The sequence below is a fragment of the Aythya fuligula genome, chromosome 1, assembly GCF_009819795.1.
Source record: "Aythya fuligula isolate bAytFul2 chromosome 1, bAytFul2.pri, whole genome shotgun sequence".
Lineage (NCBI taxonomy): Eukaryota > Metazoa > Chordata > Aves > Anseriformes > Anatidae > Aythya > Aythya fuligula.
The window spans coordinates 74,750,478-74,772,578 of NC_045559.1; the positions used below are offsets into that span (position 1 = coordinate 74,750,478).

At 42.1% G+C, this 22,101-nt stretch overlaps 2 protein-coding genes across 2 annotated transcripts; one reads left to right on the forward strand and one right to left on the reverse strand.

Moving 5' to 3' along the window:
• Positions 1-2,177: 2,177 nt before the first annotated feature.
• Positions 2,178-13,425, reverse strand: TSPO (translocator protein). Its single transcript, XM_032181561.1, has 4 exons — positions 13,329-13,425; positions 6,834-7,034; positions 3,798-3,936; positions 2,178-2,908 (listed from the first exon to the last, which is right to left on the reverse strand). Exons 2-4 carry the CDS (start codon positions 7,019-7,021, stop codon positions 2,735-2,737), a joined length of 501 nt encoding a protein of 166 aa, XP_032037452.1. The 5' UTR covers positions 7,022-7,034; positions 13,329-13,425; the 3' UTR covers positions 2,178-2,734.
• Positions 13,426-13,461: 36 nt separating this feature from the next.
• MCAT (malonyl-CoA-acyl carrier protein transacylase) lies at positions 13,462-17,101 on the forward strand. Its single transcript, XM_032181548.1, has 4 exons — positions 13,462-13,958; positions 14,057-14,144; positions 14,948-15,165; positions 15,461-17,101. Exons 1-4 carry the CDS (start codon positions 13,518-13,520, stop codon positions 15,881-15,883), a joined length of 1,170 nt encoding a protein of 389 aa, XP_032037439.1. The 5' UTR covers positions 13,462-13,517; the 3' UTR covers positions 15,884-17,101.
• The last annotated feature ends 5,000 nt before the right edge of the window (positions 17,102-22,101 follow it).

The following is a 22,101-nucleotide window of genomic DNA, read 5'->3' on the forward strand; positions in this document are numbered from 1 at the left end:
AGATTTCTTAGGCTATATCAGGGTGCTCTTCTTCAGAAAGCTATTCTTTTTTTACTGACTGGAACATAGACTAGAGAAATAATCCATCTGTCTTGCAAAGATTGTCACTTCATAGGTGGGGCAGAAAGAAGAGCTACATCAGTCAGACACAGTTGGTGCTGACAGCCATATCAGAGTCTGCAGTTCACCAGTCAGAACTTCTTTGAACTCCTCAAAGGTGATGTGGAGTGCTTAATCACATTTCTGTTTCTTTATCATAGATAGTGTGACTACTTTCAATGCATATGATAGTTTGGCTGTGGTACAGAATATAGAAACAGGTGCTTGAGACTGGATCTAAGGGGACATTGTGGTATAATTGCCTGAAGTAACTAGGAAAATAAAACTAACATTCACATTTTTAAGGAAAAGGTACAGCATTGAAGAGGCTTTCAGGGTAGGGCATAACTGCATTACCTGAGCGTTCCCTAGACTCCCAGCCTTTGATGCTATCACGCTGGGGAAACTTGGTGTGCTAGCCCTAAGGAACAGCATGGAGCGTAGAGTGGAGTGCAGACACCACGGCTAGGCTCTGTAATCAGGTGGGGACTCGATTGTTTTTGTGCACAAAGCTGCACTTTTTGCCACCCTGAGCCAAAGACCTGTCATGTTTTGACAAATGCTGTACCCTAGTGTATTTTTTGCTCATTATAATATCATTATAATACCAAAACACACCTCCGTCCCAAAAGCTACCCACCTCCAAGGTGTGACCACCCCTCACTGAGCATGCGCCCTGAATTTCTCGGAGCCTATTACTTTAAACGGAGACGGGAAAACTTTACACCAATCATAACTAAGATATGCTTGACCAGAGCCACTCAAGCTCCACCTAAAAGATAGAAAATAATATAAATTGGCCCAAGAGAGAGGGGATGTTAGGGAAGATACCATCGTCAGGGGAGATAGCATCCTGAGGAAATACAACATCCTTAGGACCTCCTGCCTCCTGGGATCAGTCGATGGGCTGAGCCTCTCTTCCCCCCCCCCCCCCCCCATTGGGATGCCTTTGGGTGAGATCTGAATACTTGCTTATAAATCTCTCTAGAGTCTTTGATCTTTTTAACGTGTTTATTTCTAGGCCGTGCACCTGTAACATCTGTAACACCTGTGTATTTCATGCATGCTAGCTTGCTTTTGCAGACAGTCACTATGACTGGTAATCCAAAAGAACCTGATTATCTGTTGCTGTAATAAACCATACTTGATTGCATTGTGATAGCTCTCATTAAGTGCAGCTAGGGTAAGGGTGGTTATCCGTTATAGTTCAGTGTTCTGAACCCAACCAGACCCAAAGACGGTTAATGCGTTTTTGGTGAATGTCCGACTGGTTCAGTACCCTGAATCCGACCGGGCCCGTAACGGTTAATCAGCTACACCCCTTAACACGACAGATATACAGTGCTGCTCAGCAGATGTATTTGTGACTTGTAGAAAAGCAAAAGGCACTCTCTGCATTCAAAGTACTTGAGAACAAGTAACAAAGTAACTGTGGATCTGGAGTGGAGGGGAAGGTTTCCCTCAGTACAAAGGGGAAAGTAACAGCATGCTTACCAAACTGAAAGAATGAACTAGGAAACCTAGTGCGATTTATGCAGTTGGGCCATATTCTGTGGGCAAAAATACTCTGTTCTGCTTTAGATAAAAGATTCTTCGCCTTGTAGGAAGCAACTAGTTGAACTAAGCATTCCAGATCTTACCATGTCAGCTACCATAACCTTGAAGAAGAGAAACCCTTGTTTGCATTTCCAAGAAGCTAAAATGAGAGTCTGCAAGTAGTAGTAGCTTCAGTGCTTGTATGTGTAGCACCTTAAAGAGCAGCAAATCCACTTGTGACCTGGCTGCCCATTCCACCTTGAAGGTCTAATGGTGAACTGGCTGCACACTGAGGAGCCTCCATGGAGTACGTTGGTGCTTTTTGGCCAGTGCTGCTGGTGATGCCAGAAGTGTGTGCAGAGAGCTGCTAAATATTTGAGTGCTCTTGGTTTCAAATTCAGGGGCTTTGAATTAGCTGTTTTTGTTTGTCCATTACAATGTTTGGAAGAAAGGAAGGGGCCATCTTTGGGGCTACAGCATCCTGTTGCCTTCAGTATTTATTTATTTTTTTGTTCAGAAACAATAAAAACAGAGGAACAAAGTAAGTTTACATGTAGTTTAATACATTTAGCTGACACCTAGACTGTACAATGCTCCAAAGCGTCAAGGCACAAATTGTGAAAAAGACTTGGTCTCAAATACTTGCAGAGTACAATGATTACAGGACAAATATCTGGTGGCTGTAGCAAGACACTTCACAACACCCTATAGTGGTACACATGAAAGACTCAGGCCACAGTCATGGCTGCAACTGTTTGGAACAGCTTTCTAGAAGCTGTATTTATATACAGCTGGATTTCTTCATCTGAATGTAGTGAGGTTGCAATTTGTGCTTATTTCTGCTAACAGTTAAAATGCTGTTGTCTTATAAAATGTACTAGTTTTCAATATCGTATTACCTTTCAATCAGCACTATCATTTAATTTACCATAAAACTCCTGTGTGACTTACCCAGTTAGACACATTTGTTTCAAACAAAGACTGCTGTTATCAAACTGTAATTAACAAATAGTAATGGTATAAGTAGTTTAGCTAAAAAAAAAGTCATAATTTTCTTTAGAAAATTCTTAAGGAAAAAATATTTTTGGCGAAAAGCTGTTTATTCAGAGTTCTTGTCACAATTGTCTTTCCAGATACGGTAATTGAGTGCAGAAGCCATGGTTAGCCAAGCTAAATAAGGAACCATCAAATAAGCTGCTGTTTTGCTGATGTTATACCAGGAAGCAGTTGTAGCTGTTGCAGTACCAGTTGTGAGCAGCAGAGTCACCAGCCCCTGAAACACCAGGATGGTGGTTAGTGTTTTACTTTTGCATTTTCTTGACTAGTTAGTCAAGATATTTGTCTGGCTCTTCCCAGTTAGCTCTGACACTTGGTGTATGTTTCTGTGGTTTACTTCTTCTCAGAAACTAGCTAGTGAAAAATATTTCTTCTGAGTTATGAGGTAAACTGACTCATAACAGTCAGAAGAAAGGGCACAGCAGCTGGGAGCAGATAAAAATCTTTCTCACCTATATATACCTTATTTTTTTCCTTATTTTTCTTTTTTGGTAGCAGGAAGTGCTACATTGAATAGAAACTCAGTGTGACTTAGAGCAAGTAAGCTCACCGAATGCTTTTCTGTTATAAATGCTTCCCAAAAGAGATGCCATAAAATCAAATTAACAATGGCTTGCAAAATGTTCTGCTACTATAATGTTGCTTGTTTATTTAGGAAACCAGGCAAATAATAAAAACTACTAATTATACTAATTATTTTTGAGGCAAGCTGTTCTTCTTCAGACTGCAGAAAATTAGTCTGATCTAAAATGGATGCTGATTACATGAGTAATGATAAGCTTCTTATCACTGCTGTTTGCCAAAGAGATAGCTAGGAATTTTACTAAGGCATAAATGTTTACATTTTCAAGTCACAGAAAGCTCTTATCAAAGGGTGGCAGAAAGAACTACGTGAAATCTAAACATTCATGGGTGCTGTAGATACATAATTCTCACAGGTGGCTGTTAGCATGCATAAAGAAAAACTTCTGCAAGCTGCATTCTATACTGATTATACAAATCATGTTCAGTTTCAGGGAGAAAAAATTATAACTCAAAACTTGTGTTTTAACACATTACAAGTGACTGCAGAATTGTATACTGAGGAGACTTTGTTATCCACTTACCCATCCCATTTTGTGAGTTCCAAAAAATATTGGAGTCCATGCCCAGTTTAATGCCAGCTGCCCTGCATACAGGCCCAGAGGAACCACTGACTTTTCATTGAAGCCTCCCAATTCCTTCCATACCAGGTAAGAGCCATATCTAAAAAAAAAAAAAAAAAAAAAAAAAAAAAAAAAAAAAAGGCAAATGTAAGGGGTAATTCAATACACAGGTTAGAAAGCAACCACGTATTCTTAATCAAATCAAATTGCTTCAGTGTCAGAAACTAAATTAATTTGGAAAAGTAGATACCCAGGCACTACTTGACAGAATCAATGACTGCGCAGGTTTGATCATCTGTTACAGACAGCAAGATGGAGGGAGGAAAAATTCCCCTGTTCTGCCAGAGTTCTTATTTCTAGGTATGGAGGAGCAGATGACCTACTGCATTTAAGTCTTAAAAGAGAATGCTTCCATTTCAACACAGCAAATCTTAAGACTCAAAGATAAAAGGTAAGTCTCTGAATAGGAAAAAAAAAATCAATACTGGGAGATAATGTTTTAAAAATATTGTAGTTTAAAAGAAAGCTTTTTAAATAGATGAATATAGGAGAAGTAGGAATTGAGGTGGGAATGGACAAAATGAGTAACAGAAGCATGGGTGGTGGATGGTGTTTGAGCAAAGAATGAACCCTACAGTCATGTTTCAGAAGGGATGGTGAGGGGCAGGGAGGTACAAAGATAGGAAGAACAAAGATTTTTAGGACTTCTGTTGAAAGAACTGCAAGGAGCATCTAGCTCCCTCCTTCTCTGTGGGATCCCATCTATTGAAAGATCTTCCCAAAATGTTCTCAAGATTTTGAACAAGCCATCTTAATGCTACTGAAAAGCAATTCACTGGAAAGATCCCACAGCATAAACTGCTAAAGACAAGAATTCTTGGGATTTGTGAGACTGGCCAATGTAAGATTTAGTTTTGCATGGAAGGCATGACAGATTATTAAAATGAGTACTCATCATCCAAGACTCTTCTTTTGCTTGTTTGACTTTTTCATTAGACCTTTCAATACACATGACTGCAGAACCATTCCAAGAGACAAGAGTCCCATGGACAAAATGCCAACACCTCAAATTATACTCTTGTTTCAGAATTAAAAACTGAATACAGAGTCCATCTTGGTAGGAGTCCAGTAGGCATGTGAACTGGACTGTGCACTTCACTGGACAGCGGGGGCTCATATGTATTTCTACTGGTAATGGAGCAAAGATGGATACCAACTCTTAAGCATTATTTCCTTAAGGAGCAGACAAACACTTGTAGGAGTGTTCAATAATACGGATATTTTGGGTCTGACCAAGTTGGTGACCAAAGCTTGCTTCTTGACCACTTCTTTCACAATAAGTAGACAATGCAACTCTGGTATCCTGGCAGTTTGACTACAGAGAATATTTAAAACATATATTCTTTTTGGGAGAGAAGGATGAGCAACTTAATGGTTTCTCTTTGTAAAAGGCATCAGGACTGAAGTCAGTTTCTAAGTGACTTAACACAGCTACAGTGTGGATTCAGAGTTGTTGATACATCTAACTTTCACTAAAGGCAAAGCTCGTCATGCACAAATTTATTTGGGAATTAAACATCAGAGAAAAGCATGGAAGCTTATTAAACCTTGCTTTTTGTTAGAATCTGTTGAATGTATTAAAAGCAAGAAATAACTAAAGGAACTAGGAGTCTTGATTGTTCCAAGGAATGTGTGTGCAGGACAGATTATGGAAAAAAAATGCCTGACAATAAATATGCCTTTTCACTGAGTTAGATGTATATATAGTACATAACCAAGTTCTTCAATCTGCTTCTGGTATTTCCAAAGTAAGCTGATAAACTGTCACAATCAGGATTTTTAAAAGATTTAATTTAGTGTCCAGATTTAGTGATGAGAAATCAGGAAACAGGCTTATGAACTGTGCAGTCAACTTGAAGAAGGCCCTTCATGGGAAAGTGATTTTTTTTTCTTGTTTCTTTTTTATCCCCATGACAGTAATGCTCCAATTCAAATATTAACTCTCTGAATATACAAAAGAAAAGAGCTATTAAAAAAGACACTCTGTAAGAGAGCCAATTTAACATCCAGGTACAGAATGTAGCCTAAAAATTAATACTATGGGTTTAAAAACTATGCATATTTGATAGCTAGGAAAAAAAAAAAAAAAAAGATGTTGTCTTGGATTGTGGCTAGTTCTTAATGAACAAGTGCAGAAGGAACATAAGGCATCACTTAGTGTTTGCTGGCTGCACCAGCCTCTGCCGAAGCTCCTGAGCAGACTTAACATAAAACCATGCTTTGTTGGGTGGACAGCTTCTGAAGCAGTCTGTGAGAAGTAACAAAGCTGCCCAAATGATCTCCTGAGACAATCTACTTCTATAAATATTTTTGCTACATCTTATTAAAAGTAACAGCTGCCAAAATACAGTAGTATTAAACATTTACAGTACCTGTGGGAATGGTATTTGGCCTCATGCTTTCCTGTTCATTTGACAGTAATTGCTGTGCTGTCAAGTATTTTAAACTAGTTAAATAAGGAGGCAGCAGAGGGTTTCAGACATCTATAGTTTAACAGCCTGCCAATTTAATTTGAAAGGACATGTATGTTATTTTTGATTTTGTTTTCTTTTAATTGAGCTCTGTTAGAACAGTTCTATCTCTTTTTTTTTTTCATTTTCTTAAAGCTACTGTAGGACATGCTTATAAGAAATCCCAGAGCTTCCTCACTCCATTGCTGCCAGCTTGCCAGGTCTTCCCCTCAGAATGAATAATGAAAGCAAATTAATGACAGGTTTTCAAACTCCTGCTTTGAAGTGGATACTTCTGTGTACAAAATGTCCTATCAAACCCGCACACAACTCCCCAAACATGTTCTTACCTGTTACACAGGCAGCTTGACACAGTTCCTTACAAACGTACAGCTACAGGAATACAGTAATAGTTTTATGGTCTAGTATTATAAAATAAATAACTTGAAGATCAGATAAGTGTGTTGATACAATGTGAAAAACATACCCCATAGATGTATAGAGAGTTCCCCAAACAGGAGCAAACGCCCAGTTAGGTGGACACCAAGATGGCTTCTGCAGAGATTCATACCACACCAAGATTTCCTTTTTGGTTATTGTGCTTCCTAAAAATCCTCCTGCATGGGGCAAGAGTGCGAAGCCCACTGCTGGGGCCCAGGCTGGTACCACTTCCATTGAGACAGTAAATCTGAAACAAACCCAAACAAGTTGATTAGTAGAGCAACCTTAAAATGAAACTATGAAACTATTCCATTTTTTTAAAGTAGATTTTAAAAATATACACATGTAGGATCTGATCCACAGCCTTGCCTTGGCACTCAGAAAGAGTGCAGCTGAAATAAATATATCCTTTATCAGTTTCACTGGACAATACTCACCTGCATATGGGAACCTATCATTCACATTTTGGTGGGTTTTGGTGGTGGTTTGTTTTTTTTTGGTTGGTTGAGGTTTTTTGAGCCTTTGCTTCCCCCTTAATTTCACGCAGTAAGACTGCTGAATGTAAGACTGCTGAATTTTACCTACATAGTCATTCATGGGTGAGAATAATTATGCCAGAGGAATAATGCAGTTTGATATTATATTAAGTGCACTTGGAAAAAAGACTGCCCAAAGAAACTTTTATTTCTGTATTCACCACAAAGTTCATTCACTTACAGAAATGGTGTAATCAAAAGTGATGAAGTGGATAAAGAGTGTGCTTGCCTGTGCTCAAGCAAAATAATTTTATACACTGTGTTATATTTTTAGCCTCTAAGGGTGCTAAGGATGTTCAGGGGCTAGTAAGATGGGTGTGATAAGTAGCAGACAGTTGAGAAGCTGCTCAGAAAACATGTGCTAGGGAGGGCAAGGAGAAAACAAGCACTTAAATGATGTTTTGATGAACAAGGATGGAGATCTTGGTGGCTAAATGGGGCTTCTTCAAAATACAGGCAATCAGTTGCAGCCATCTCAGCTGCTAAAGCCCATAAAGTATACTGGATTAAATTTGCCTACAGAAGTAAGACGAAGCAACGCCTTGTTCTGGCAGGCTGAGCTGCTTTAGTTGGAGTACAGGCAGCAATAAAAAGAGTAAGGAAGTAGGCAGGGAAAAGCTTCATCACAAGTTGTCTGGCAAGAAGTCAGTTGCTACAAAAGATCTGTGTTTAGCTAGTTGAAATGCAAATAGATGAGAGGATTATAAAAAGGGCAGAACCAAAGTGTATCATTTTTCAAATGTACAGTGGTCAAATACACCCAATTTCTGTTAATCTGTTAGGCAGCAGGGACAGATGGCAGGAAGGGATCCTAAGATGGCAAGAAGGTAGGGAAGAAATGGGGAAAGGGCAGCTCTGGAAACCCTGGGACAGAAAGCGTTAGAGCCACCAGCATTTCAGAGGACACTTCAGTAGGTGGGACCACAGGCCAGGCTGAGAAGGATCGAGAAAATTTCTGGTGATAGGAGCAAACAATTTTTGAAGGCAGAACAGTGGGACTGGTAAAGCATACAGGATTGGAAAGTTTGTAAGCAGTAAACAAGAAAGGGCATGTAGGCTGCTGTGCTCTGAGGATGCCTCAGGGGAGAGTGTAGGAGGGCAGTGAGTGGGAGCGCATGAAAAAAGACAGCAGCCAAAGCAGTAAGACTGTCAAAAACAGAAAAGCATGAAGTGGTGAAAGACAAACTGTAGAGAAAAATACAGAACTAAGACTGGAGGGAATGGAAGAGGGAGAACGATGTGCTAGCCTGCTGGAACTGCATCAGTTAGGTCTTGGGTGGAGGATGGACAGCAAGGAAGGGAGGAAAAGCTCTGCATAGCTCATTGCTGCAGTCATTGCTGCTGTACTTCCTGCCTTGAGTATTCTTCCTGCTGTTTTACTGGAAGCGCCTTAAGTGGAGCAAAGGAATTAATGCATTCTATCACACGTAGATCTGTATGGTTACTTTCCTGCAGGAGCTGTAGAGCGTGCTACTTGTTGCCAAGACTGACAGCATCAAAGGCTCTGCCTTTGGGATATGAGCGAATTGCTTTGTGCAGGAGCAACGAGGTATAATGTGAACAAGAGCTCCAAACACAACGGTTCCCTCTGGTTGCCTTCCGATAGTAATTCACAAAGTTTAAGTTACAAGTAGAAAGCTGCTCAGATCTCATCAATTTTTATTCTGTTACTTTTACCTTGAAGAGAACAGCAGGCATTAATTCTGTACACACATGGTACAGCACTGGTCATGGGTGCATCTCCAGCACAGCTATGAAATGCTAGCATTTTATTTTATTTTTTTTAAGTGATAAGCAAGGACCCCAAGGGTTTTATGCTTTATTTAGACATAAAAATATCAGGGCAGTTTCTTGCAGGTATTAGGCAACTGGACTTTGTCAGGTGTCGTTCCTTCTGTCAGCTTCTCCCCAAGGAAATAAGTCTGAAAGTGCTCTGCCAGCCAAAAGTGCTAAATGCTATTAAATTGGAAAAACAATTCTCTGCTGCAGTCAGTAAATAAATGATGCAGCTGCAAGTCTGTCCCTGTACATGTCAGAGGAAGAATGCTAAAATAATTCTTAAGTGACATAAGGAAGAAAATCAGGTAGGCAAACAAGTGGTGAAGGCACAAAGCAGAGAAAGGGAAAAATCAAGCTGTGCATGAACAGGAAAGGGGAACAGACAAAAGTGAAGAAATAAAACATACTGATTTGAATTCAATATTGGTGTCCTATTATTTTGACTACTGTTACTGCTCATTTTTATGGGATGTTTTCCAGTAGCATTTCTCAGGACTTCCCAAGCATTGCAAAATGCTCTCTCCTGCATAGTACCTAGCAGAAAGAAGAACAAAGCCGTGCAGCACAGTTACAGGATCAGTCCAGTAGACTACAGCTGTCCAGCAGCAGTGGGAGTTCTGTCTTTAATTCCCCAGAAATTAAATACTAGTATCAATTTCCAATAAAAAGCAATAGGGGAGCCACACCTGTTCAGCTTCTTCACTTTGGAAGAAGCTGTGTCCATCTTTCTCTGGCTACTTGCGGCAGGTCTTTAGTGAGAGGAAGTAAAAGGAAGGGACACAGTGGAGACTCAATGGATGAACCTTAACAGACAAGCAAAACAACTGAAATGGCAAAAGATCATTAAGCAATGAAAGACGCACACAAGGAAAGGTGCTGTGTATGAAATCCCAATGTTGGGTGACAAAGAGAGGAGGAAAATGGAAAAGGTGAAGGGTCCTGAGTGACACAATCTCATCTCAGAAAAGCTTGTGCAAATAAAGTTTCTGTTTTGACCTTTTATCACATGCAGTCTGGCAGCCCTAGCCTGGGTCTACGCTGCCGCTCAGTCAGTGCTGTAGCGTTTGTGCAGGTAGCTATGCAGCATGAGATCTGTGCCACCTTTATGGAATGCCCAGGAAATTTGTGAAAATAATGTAGTCAAAGAGTTTGTAAAGGATTGCCAACCATGACTTCCTTTTAATGTAGTGTTCTATTCAGCTTCATTGGAATTAAGCCTGATGCTTATAGATTTAGGACTGAAAACCTTCTCAGTTTTTACAATCAACTATGATGAGGCAACTAAGTTTTGTTTTGGTTTTAGTTAATAATACTATATTATTGTTACAACTAGAATAGCTTATTTTCCCAGCGATATTCCAACCCCACATCAGGGTGAGATCAGGTTGCACAATACTCTTGCACCCTGATTTTCATACTAAAGAAACCTGGGTGTCTGTGATTGGTAACTGCAGTGTGACCAGCACTGGAAATCTTCACGCACCCCACACACTTAGCTTGCTTATTTCTGTTTCTGCCCCTTATTTCTGCCCTCCAACATTTTCTTCATAATCCCACCCATTTTCCATTTAGCCCTAGTCTGACTGCAGCAGGACAGTTTGTTTTACAAATGTTAAAATATTTTTTCTAGATATTCAAAACAGCTGACTTGCCAAAACATAATTCCAGTTAAGTAAAGTACCAGGTAAAATGAAGGAGAAGGGAAAAAAATATATTGCAGCTTGCTGCCTAATGAGCTGCTATCTTTTTGCAGGTTGTTTCCCTGTGTTAGTGTTAACATGCAGAAAGTAAAACCGAAGCTTTGTGTGTCCTCCTCTCTTTTATCTGGAAAAGGGACAAACTTTTGACTAATCCCCTTCTTGTACAACTTAATGCTGGCTACCCAATCACACAGGGTTTAGATCACACCTATTGCATTAAAAACACTGAAGAAAATTCTCAGCAAGGCTAAATCCCCAGTGCAGCTCTGGAGTTTCTGGTCCTGGGTGTTTTGAGGTAGACTGACAAAGCTGCAAAAGTATGGGGGGAGAAGGGGCAGGGGATCCCCCAAGATGTATACTCACCCTCCCATCCTCTGTAGTGTCTCATTTTGAGGGCAGATATGTTCCTACCCAGGACTGAAAGGCAGCATGCATGTCTTAAGTGGAGTAAAGCTTTTCCTTACATAGCTATCTGAAGAATTAAAGGGTGCACATTTAATTTATGATAAACCTTTGAGATCTGTTGTAGCTTTAATTCCTGGGAAATTGTGACACTAAAAGTAAACTGTTGTCATAGTCTATGATGCAGAACATGGCTACCACAGAAAAAGCAGTCTTATCTTTGTTGATCTTAAGTAATAGCTAGAACAATGTCAGGTATGTTTTTCAGAAATAAGGGACTTCTACAATCAATATTACAGAATATAAATACAATATAAATGCCTAACAAGTGTATGTTTATAATATGTATTTATAAATTTAAAAACTGATTGTATTTATTTAAGGATACAATGTGAGTAATATAGGTATCAGGTTTAGAGACAAAACAAGTCTTACCACCCAGGTTACACTTCTTCTGGGGTGGCAAATTTAGGATTTACTGAAGTGATCAGATCCACATGCTGTGAACAGAAACTTATGCTAGAATACCATCTTCCCAGGTGATAATTTGCTGCATACTGCTCAATGTCTTCTGATTTTACCTCTGTAAACTTGTATAATATCCTCTGCACGCATTGTATTTGAAAGACAAACACTACTTTCCTTTCAAACAGCTAGCTACCTAACCTCCTGCTGCAGATTCTTCTTGTTCATCTACCCACTTTGAAACTGTCATTTGTGTGTATATGCTGTAAAACAATTTAGCTTCCCTTGGACAGTTCTTGTTTAAGTGATGCCTGGGCCAGCTTGCCATGAATTCCTTAAACACAGTAAAATGACGCAGAAGTGCCACATCTAAGGGATGCTTTCTTTAATAGCAGCAGATGTTCATGATCCACTAACACTGGTAAGCATCAGGTGCTTTGCAAGCAGTCTGTGCCCTTTCTGGCAAACCAAAAAGGAAACAATACTGCAGTGGTTTACAGGACCCAGACGTTGCCCCAGGCACTGCCTCTGAACCCTCAGATGTGAAGGTCATAACCGTGCACCTTACCTGGGCATAATGGGCCCACATAGGATGAGCTGCAACCCTGGCCTCATGCAAAAGGGGCACGTCTGGCTTCTGGAGCTTGCAGGGCAGCTGCCAGAAACAGGACCTCAAAGCTCTGCCGTGCAGCTTGAAAGCAATGAGAGCAACTGTTGGTTACACTAAGAGCTTTCACTGAGGTGGAAACGCAGACTGGCCAGCCTAATAACTTGCCGCCTGGGTGCCTGCTCTTGGTTGAACACGAAGTATCACCGCTGCTTATGTTACAGGCAGAGGCAGACGTGGAGCAGGATGTAGTCGTGCATTGCTGCCTGTGTATTTCAGCTAATTATTGAGAAATTCATGTGTTTTTTTCCAGGTATTTTACCTTGAAGTTGACAAAAACAGAGGAAATTAACAGTGAAATGTAGGATAGAGATTAGAAAAGCAAGCAAAATCTGCCCACCACAATCCTTTTGAATCAGCCTGAATAAAAAGTGAACACAATGTCTTGCCGTTCTGATCCATTTCCCATCTGCCCTGCTAAACTAATACAATCTACTTTGTTAAACTGGGTAGTGATGTCAGACTCACTGCTTGCTACTCTTTCATAACCTTAAGCTATGCAAAGTCATTGCACAACTGCAACTTCTGCATGGCTTTCATTTTTTCAAAAAAAAAAAAAAAATCTTGCTGTTCAGTGCTCAAGCCAGTACAGTGCATTTTGCTCCATTTTATAAGAATTGCTTGGAAATTGAAAAAAAACAAGTCCTTTCTCGCAGCCCTGAAGATACATACGTGTCCAGTTAAGAAACAGAGAGGCAACACAAGAGGACACCTACTGCCCAAAGGACAACGGAAAAACTCACAAAGAAAAAAAAAAAAAAAAAAAGATGAAGAAAGAAAAAAGGAGAAAGAAAAAGAACAAACTGCTCCTCCTCAGCTCCTTTTCGGGGGACAAAAAGCAGCAGCAGCACTTTCCGTGTCAAGCAGTGGGCTCCCAGCCCGCTCTCTCCTCGGGGTCTCGCCTTGAGCCGCCCGACTCTGGCCCCACTGCCCCCGGCCCCGCCTCAGCGCCGAGGACCCCGCGGTCGCCCCCCGCCGGGCCCGGCCGTTACCTCTAGTCTGCTCCGCTCCCGCCACTGCCTCCTGTGCCAGCAGGCGGCCACCCCTGCACCTTTCGCCGGCGGGACCCGCCCCTAGGAGGGACCGAGGGCGGCTCGTCTCGGGCCGGCTGAGGAGGAGGGGGGTTGGAACCGCCCGGTTCCCGTGGCAACGCGGGGAGAGGCGGCCGGGCGGCGGCGGCCATGGGTAGTTGGGCCGCGGCGCCATGGCGGCTCGGTGGCTGCGGCGGCCTCCACCGCGCCTGGCGACGGGCGCGCAGCTCCCTGGCCGGCGGTGGGGAGCGGGCGGCGAGTCTGAGCGACCTGCTGAGGAGCTCGGAGCGAGACGGGGCGCCGGGAGAGGAGGCGGCGGCGGCGAGCCGGGATCGGCGGCCCCCCCGGGAGGGCACGGTGCTGCTCTTTCCCGGGCAGGGCAGCCATTTCGTGGGGATGGGCCGCGGGCTGCTGCGGTACCCCGGCGTGCGGGACATGTACCGCCTGGCCGAGAAGGTGCTGGGCTACGACCTGCTCTCGCTCTGCCTGGAGGGGCCGCGGGCAGAGCTGGACCGCACCCAGCACTGCCAGCCCGCCGTGTTCGTCGCCTCCCTGGCCGCCGTGGAGAAGCTCAACCACCGGCAGCCTGACGTGAGGGCCGCGCCGGGGCCTACCCCGGGCCTGGCGCCGAGAAATGGCGCCCCATGCACTCCGCCCAGCGGCTGCCCGTGTCCCTTCTCCACCCGCAGGTGCTGGAGAGCTGCGTGGCCGCCGCCGGGTACAGCGTCGGGGAGTTCGCTGCGCTTGTGTTCGCCGGAGCCATGGACTTCGCTGAAGGTGCTGGGGAAACGCTTTGAAGCCGCTTGTAGGACACCCCCCCTTCTGTCACCGCCCTGCCCCCGGCTCTTTTTTGTTAAAGTTTACTTTCTGCTTACACTATTCTCTGTACAGCTACCTGAAAGGAGGTTGTGGGAAGCCGGGAGTCAGCCTCCTCTCGCGGATAACTAGTGATAGGACTAGAGGGAATGGTTTCAGGTTGTGTCAGGAGGTTTAGGTTGGAAATTAGGAGACATTTCTTCTCAGAGAGAGTAGTCAGGCACAGGAACGGGTTGCCCAGGGAGGTGGTTGCAAAAAGTTGCACCAGGGAAGGTTTAGGTTGGATATTAGGAAGAACTTATTTACCGAAAGGGTTGTGAGGCATTGGAATGGGCTGCCCAGAGAAGTGGTTGAGTCAATTTACCTGGAGGTCTTTAAAAGAGGTTTAGATGTAGTGCTTAGTGATATGGTTTAGTGGAGGACTGGTTATTGTTAGGTCAGAGGTTGGGCTAGGTGATCTTGGAGGTCTCTTCCAACGTAGATTCTGTGGTGGAGTCATCGTCCCTGGGGGTGTTCAAGGAAAGGTTGGACCTGGTGCTTAGGGACATGATTTAGTGTGTGACACTGGTGGTAGGGGGATGGTTGGACCAGATGATCTTGGAGGGCTTTTACAACCTTAATGATTCTATGATTCACTTTAATTTGCCTAACATTATGCTGAAAGCATCAGCATTTAATGGGAACGAGCAGCCAAAGCTTGTGCGTGATGCAACACAGTGTCAGCCAAGGCCACATTTACCTGGCTCTACATTCTTTCTCCCTAGCACTGTATGCAGTGAAGGTGCGTGCTGAAGCTATGCAGAAGGCGTCGGAGGCTGTCCCCGGTGGGATGCTGTCAGTGATTGGCCGGCCGGAGGCAAATTACAAGTTTGCCTGCTTGGAAGCTCGCAGGCACTGTGAATTGCTGGGTATAGAAAACCCTGTATGTGAAATTTCAAACTATTTGTTTCCAGACAGCAGAGTCATTGCAGGACACTTGCAGGTATTGCTGCAGATTAAGTTGAATTTAACATTTTGTTGAATTTAACATTTCAGTATTTAAAACTTCTTTCTGCTTCTATGTGGAGGTTAACCTGTGTGGCAAGAGTTTGGACAAACAAAAGAAGTTGCTTTGTGATGTTTGTTTGTTTGTTTGTTTTCTAGTGTGTGCCCAGTTGTTGGGTAGGGAAAGGAGTTGTTTTGTCATGGCAAGTCTGGTGAGATTGTTTTTGGGGGGGTTGTGGGGTGAGCAAGTAAAGTTTTGTCATGTGAGACTCACTTCTATCTCTCTTTTATAGGCTTTGAAGTTTTTGCAGGAGAATGCCCGAAAATATTATTTTACACGTACGAAAATGCTTCCGGTCAGTGGTGCTTTTCACACACGACTTATGGAACCAGCAGTAGAGCCATTGGCTGAAGTCCTAAAATGCACTGAGATTCAAAAACCCATGATTTGTGTCTATTCCAATGTTGATAGCAAAAAGTATATGCACTCAAAACACATTCAGAAGCTGCTAGTAAAGCAAATTGTTTCACCTGTGTTGTGGGAACAGACCATGCATTCTGTTTATGAAAGAAAGCAAGGAACAGAATTTCCGTACACATACGAAGTGGGGCCTGGGAAGCAGCTAGGAGCAGTTCTCAAAAAGTGTAACTTAAAGGCCTGGAGGCAATATAGCCACGTAGATGTTTCAGAAGATGAGGAAGTAACAGAGACATAAACAGATTTTTGAGAAAAATCCATGCAACTTGTTGTTTCTGCGTTATTTAAAAATAACTTCACACTTCTAAAAGAGGAAGTCTTAAGCGTTGGTTGCTTCTCATAATGAGAAGAGCACCATGCACGTCACTGCAGTGAACGTTGTCCTTCCCTGTGTGCCTCGGATGTGGAACAAGAGAGCAGCTTGCAAAATTGCTCTTCCACCTGTGTTGGGACTGCAAAACTGCCAATAAACATGCCAAATAGTGTTCTGTTTGGCCTTAATCTTGCAAGCAACTTCCCCTCTTTTTTTTTTTCCTTTTTATTTTTATTTTTTGAATTTGTGTGTGTGTGTGCCTTCAAGTTCCAGTCAGTAGCTATTGCTGCCCATTCCAGGGGTCCTCCACCTGGGTTCTGGACAGAGCTAGGTTGTTTGATGCTGGGTTGCCAAGGGTTTGAATTTGGGATGCTATGGGATGCATGATAGTTGGCCTGCAGGTCCACATGTAGAAGGAAGTAATTTTCCTTCCAGTTGTTCAGTGCCACATCATCTGTGCTAAAATTCCTCATATAGAATAAATGTTTCCCCAAATTAATAAACTTACCAGAATTCCCAGCCTCCCAAGAGGTGCAGGAGTTCTGGAACCCTGACCTATCCTGTGATTGCATAGGCTTGATCTTGTCAAGAAAATGGCTTTTCTTGACAAAGCAGAAACCAGGGGTGCTGGAAATGTCCTGCTGAGATCCTTGGGAGGGCAACTTTGTTGAAGGTGAGCCCTGCAGGAGCACCCAGTCGGGAATTTGTATGCTGATGTCACTTCTCACTGTACCCCTATGTTCTGCCAGCTCTGGCATTTCCCAGAAGCAGGAGATGCGGTGGAGAGCAGAGTCCTTGAAGGAGCTTCCTGACTGGTGAAGCACAGAAAGTTGCTGATACACAGAAAGTTTATTCGTGCTCTGTTTGCACTTTGTCTCTAAGGGGTGCTTCGTGGTTTAGGAATAAAATCAGAGAACAGTGTTTGTTAGGGGATTGGGTACAGACGAGCAAGTAGAGGATAGATTGTGCATGCATGGCTGAGCAGAAGCCTCAGCTGAACTTTACCCTTTTCTTCACGCTTTTGGTATTTTAATAGCTTTTAGCAGATATACCAAAAAAAGAAAAGTATACAGTACTTAAATCATATATGACTACTACAGGCTGCCAGTTAAATGCTGGGCTGACTTAAAAAAAAAAAAAAAAAAAAAAAAAAAAAAAAGATGAAGTCTCTACCGTTAACAGGAATGTGCTAATTAGTAAGTGAAGCATAACAAATTTATCACCAGGTGGTTAGAATATTCCAACTAAATGACATTAACATTCATTGAATTATGAGCTGTGTTGGAAGTTTCTGACTACATCTTGTAAGACCAAAAGTAATGTTAGTGACTTTTAAACCACCTTGTATAGTAGTTAGAACTGAGAATGGCATGCTGGTGACACTCATTTTGTTTTTAGTATAGTGCTTTATGGTTTACAAATTTTTAATTATTTAACATTTTGGGGGTAAATTTGAAGACTTGTCTTCTATTTATACTGTTCTTACCATATATATTTGTGTGAGAGTGTGTGTATATGTGTGTGTATACATATATATAATTAATATATTACTTATTTCACTTTACTGCACACTTTGCATGGAAAAAAATCTCTTTGGGAAAAACATAATAGAAATCTCAGTTTGCAAATGCAGCACAGACTGGTAGATCACCTTTGAACCTTCAATAGATGCAGAATACTGAAGTGACAACAGGACCCTATGAGCATGCCACGCTTGTTGGCCCTGTTTAATTGGGGTGAGAAGCAGCCATTACTACCATGTGCAGTTCTTTGCTTTACCTCTGTGCACCTGGCATCTGCACAAACAGCAGCATTATACCTTTGTGTTGATGTTACAGTTTATATAAGCTGAAAAGTATGGCAGGCAGCTTTATGCCTTCATGTCAAGAGCTTTCAGGGCTCGCTTTAGTGTAGTGCCTGGTGACACAACATCGTGCTGTACATGGCTATAAAAGAACAGGAGGGTATCTTGCATGTGATAGAACTTGTATGTGGCTAGATGGAGAATGGCATGCAGGGCAAGTAAGGATCCTAGGTCTTACTACTGTTACCTGCATTTCTTTTATGCGTGCGCTCATCTATGCCTTCTGCTCTAGGAAACTGAAAGTTTTATGATGTGAAAAGTCAGTGTAGTTCCTGCACCTAGGAACAAGAAGAAACAGGATGTGGAAAAAAAAATCAAGTGCTGTAAACTCTGTCACATGAGGAAGTGTGCATTAATAATATATATACATATATATATATAATTTAGGTCTCCTGAGTCACAGTGCAGAGCCGTGGCATTGAGCAAAGAGTCCTAGTTACATGTGAGAGGGAACCTGGCCATTACTGCTCACTGCAGTGTCCCAGCTGGTGTTGATACCTGCTGCAGGTTCTGTTTGTGCTGTGTTTCATGTGTGGTGTTGATGTAGTTACAGTTTATGCTCCCCAGTACTGTGTTTTATTCCATACATGCCAGATACTGACCTTTCCCTAGGATTCAAAGTGTTATTTATTGCAGTCCCTGAGAGTGAAAAACTACAGCCCTCTCCCCTACAACTCTCATATGGAATAGGTAGTGTGGCAGTCTCCTATATATAGCTGCTCCCTTGGGCATAAAGATTATTTATCTAGACATACATAAAATTATTTTGTATTGTTAAAAAGATTCAGCCAGGAAGAATCAAATTATTTGCAGTGGATACATTTGTTACACTCACATAGTTGGTTTATTAGACTCTTTTGATGGGAGTTTTTACGCCTTACTAAATGACTTTAAAATATTTTCTGTCATGCCACTGGTATGGAGTTAAACAGAGCAATCAACTCACTGGTGATGTTTTGGTCTCTTTTTTTGGTTATATGGGCAACTCCTTTTGCCAGCTTCTGGCCTGGGTAAGACCACGGCTCTAAATGTACCACACATGCTTTTCTAGTAAAGTACCTTACGTACCTGCTCCTGAATGGCAGATTGAGTCCAGAGCACTGTGAAAGAAAGGTGACGTATTTTTGGAGAGACTCCAGTTTACATGCTGCTGCTTGCATGCTGAAGGGTAAACTGCAGCCTTCATCCTCTAGTTACTTTTTTTTCTCTCTGCATTTCTAGTAAGTTGAAGATATTTCAAAATCTTTTAACATAAAATGTTTGGACAAAATATTCTACCTCAACCTTCTTTTCTCTTTTCTCTCTCCTTCTCTTCCTTTTTTTTATTTTTCCTCCTCCAGAAGAGTGATTTGAAGTGGAAGGCTAGGAGCTTAATTGGATTTGGTACCATCCACAAAGGAGAGGAAACACATCCCTCAACCCTCTGATTTGGGCATTTACCTACAGGAAGAAGAGTGCTTTAAATTCATTGTCTCAAATTAAAAGCTGTGTCTCAAATTTGAAACTCCAGCCTCTCAGGCAAGTGCTTAAATTACTGCACCATTAATTACTGTATTTTCCTGTTTCAAAAGTGCCCTAGCAGTTGTATTCACTTGACGAGAAAGGAAGCAGGTATCCCCTCTTGTGAGGGGAATACCCAAACCACAGAGATGCACTTTCATTTTCTCTCTGTCTGTGTTCCTGTGCAGTGAAAAGCAGCTTAAGCAGCAGCACTCGGTGAGGATGCACACACACAGGTAGGCAGGATCATTCAGCACGGCTGGGGCATGCTCTTGAGAGGCAAGAAGGCTGCCTGTCCTGGCTGCTCCCCAGGGAGGGTGGAGGTGACACCTATCCCACCACCATTTTACAATCTTCCTCTAGTCAGTTATTTCCCCCTAACCACATGACTTCCAAAAAGCTGTGAATCATCAAAATAAAATAAAAAAAAGTTTCTCAAATTCTGTTTTTTCTGGGCAACTCGAAATTTTACTTCATAAAGAGGCAGAGGAAAGAATGTAAAAATCTGTAGTCAGTTTTTGAGAAGTTCTGCAGAACCAATGGATTGGATTTGGGTGGCCCTTGAGTGCCAGTCCAACCAACATGATTGCTAGCTCATCTGAACAACTCTTTTTTCCAATAAACTAGTTCCATATACTTATTTTACTAAATAAAGGTAAATCGAGGCCTGTCCTGTAGTATTAGATAATCTGTACAAGACAATAAATTATTAACATGTAATAGCACAGTCCTAGAAAACAAAGTAGATAACACTGCAAAACATTTAAAGCAACAATTTAATTTTAGAAAAGTATCATGGTTTTAATCTTTGCTATTGCTTTTACAATGTTAACATTTAAAGGATGACCAGCATGCCTTCTGTCTTCCCCACTGACAGAGTATTTTCAAGAAACTTCTTTATGTGAAATAGACATTTTGTATTGCATTAAAACAAACAAAAAAAGGACAGAAACAGACTTTCTGATCACTTGGCCTCACACTTCAAAACTACCAAGTCAGGCAGTTATCCAGCACCAACCTCATTATTTTAAACATTTTCTTTTAAAAAAGAGTATGAAACAGCAGTGACCCAGCACTAGCCTAGGTTTTAAATATAAAAGAGATTTTTATCAGTGTAAATTTGAAAAACAAACCAGCTGCCACCACCAGGGTGTTAATTATATTGGTCAGAGTCCAGCAATGACCTCCTATTGTAATTCTCTGTTAATTCTGCAGTCCATAACTTATGGCCCACCAAAATGCAACAGCAAGCAAGGCTACAGGCACCAGCTTCTGGCAGACGCACCTGAAAGGAAGCCGACAAATCTGCGGGAGGAAAGGGGAGGCCATTAGAAATGACAAGAAGCAAAAAGCTGGCGCAGAAAAGTGAGGATGACCACCTGCAGGCAAGGTTAGTGCCAAACTGAGAACATTGCCCTGCGCCTCTGCAGGAACAAGCTGCAGAGGCGAGTCTCACCCTTCCACTCCTGTGTCTGTCCTTTCCAAACTCCACAGAGTCCTTGTCTCTTCCCCAAAATGTAAGGTACAACACTGATTGTAACAGCCTACCCACCCTATCTCATCTAGAATATAGCCTCACAGTTTTTTATGGTGGGGAGACTCCTGTTTGCACAGAGCCCGTTGATTTCAGTGGCAGTTTAGCACGTGAGTGTTTGGAGACACTTGGCGCACTCAGTCTATGAACAAGATGTTTTGGTTTTGGTGAGGGGTACCAACAAACTAAAGAAAAAACCTGAACCTACAGTCACCTATCAGGCTTTACTTGGTGACACTTAGATGGGAGTGAGGTGTTGCTGTAACAGAAAGGTAGAGAAGAGGGAGAACTCATACCCAGCTTCCATAACCAGCGATCCTCTTTGTCCAGTTATTGTTCAAAATATTTCCAAATCTTCTTGTAATGCTTTTAATAATATTCCATGTCTGGAAAACACTGATAGCAACCCTTATGATTAAACAAGAAACCACAACAGACAAAAACTGAAAACAAAACGTGGATAGAAATTTTATTCTAAAAATTGGCAAACTAAATGCCAAGTGTAGAAAACTGTAAAACAAAGCCTCACTCAACTCCAATATGTTCCTTCTTTAAAGCCTTCAGAGTAATCTATGCACGTGCATTTCTCTAAATATTTAGGAGGAAAATCTGGTAACTCAGTAGGGCTTTAAAAGCTAAACAGATGTGATTTTAGAATTAACTGGTTACTACTTTGACATGAGAAAGCATGCAGCAGATCTCCTGATTGTCAGCCCTGTGCCTTTGCTCTTATTTCCAGCTAAGAGCAGCGAACCCCAGCAAGAGCTGTTGGTCCCCGAGGAATCGGGATCCAGTGCAGGTGTGTCTGGCTGACAGAGGCCCTGTGGAGCCTGAATCTGAGCTGACTGAGGCTGCCCAAGCGTAGCTATATTCTGCATTCAGGAACATAGGTGTAATCGGGTCGTATTCTCTTGAAATCTGCAATAGTCGACTCTCCTTTCAGACTAGGACATTTCTATGCTAATTACTGCATTTCTGCAGTTAATCTGTGGTCTTTATGACAGAGATGACAGCCCTGTCTGCTCTTATCAGATAAAAGGCAGTGCAAACAGGTTGAGCCACGTTTTATTGAGTGTGCCTCGATGGGTTGTTTGACATGCAGTAACATGTTAATCCCTAAAGCATCGCATTTGCTAGGGTGCAGACCTCTCCTCATTCAGTTGTGCTTAAAGACATGGTCTAACCTAGAAGAACTACAGTGCTATTGTGGAATTTTAAATACATAGAAACGGTGTAAATCTTTTG

Coding starts and splice junctions, on each gene's coding strand:
- TSPO (XM_032181561.1), bottom strand. CDS start 7,021: ATGGAAGTGGTACCAGCCTGGGCCCCAGCAGTGGGCTTCGCACTCTTG. Junction 3,937..6,833: donor ACTCTCTATACATCTATGGG/GTATGTTTTTCA, acceptor TTTTTTTTTTAG/ATATGGCTCTTACCTGGTAT. Junction 2,909..3,797: donor GAACTCACAAAATGGGATGG/GTAAGTGGATAA, acceptor CTGGTGTTTCAG/GGGCTGGTGACTCTGCTGCT.
- MCAT (XM_032181548.1), top strand. CDS start 13,518: ATGGGTAGTTGGGCCGCGGCGCCATGGCGGCTCGGTGGCTGCGGCGGC. Junction 13,959..14,056: donor TCAACCACCGGCAGCCTGAC/GTGAGGGCCGCG, acceptor CTCCACCCGCAG/GTGCTGGAGAGCTGCGTGGC. Junction 14,145..14,947: donor AGCCATGGACTTCGCTGAAG/GTGCTGGGGAAA, acceptor CTTTCTCCCTAG/CACTGTATGCAGTGAAGGTG.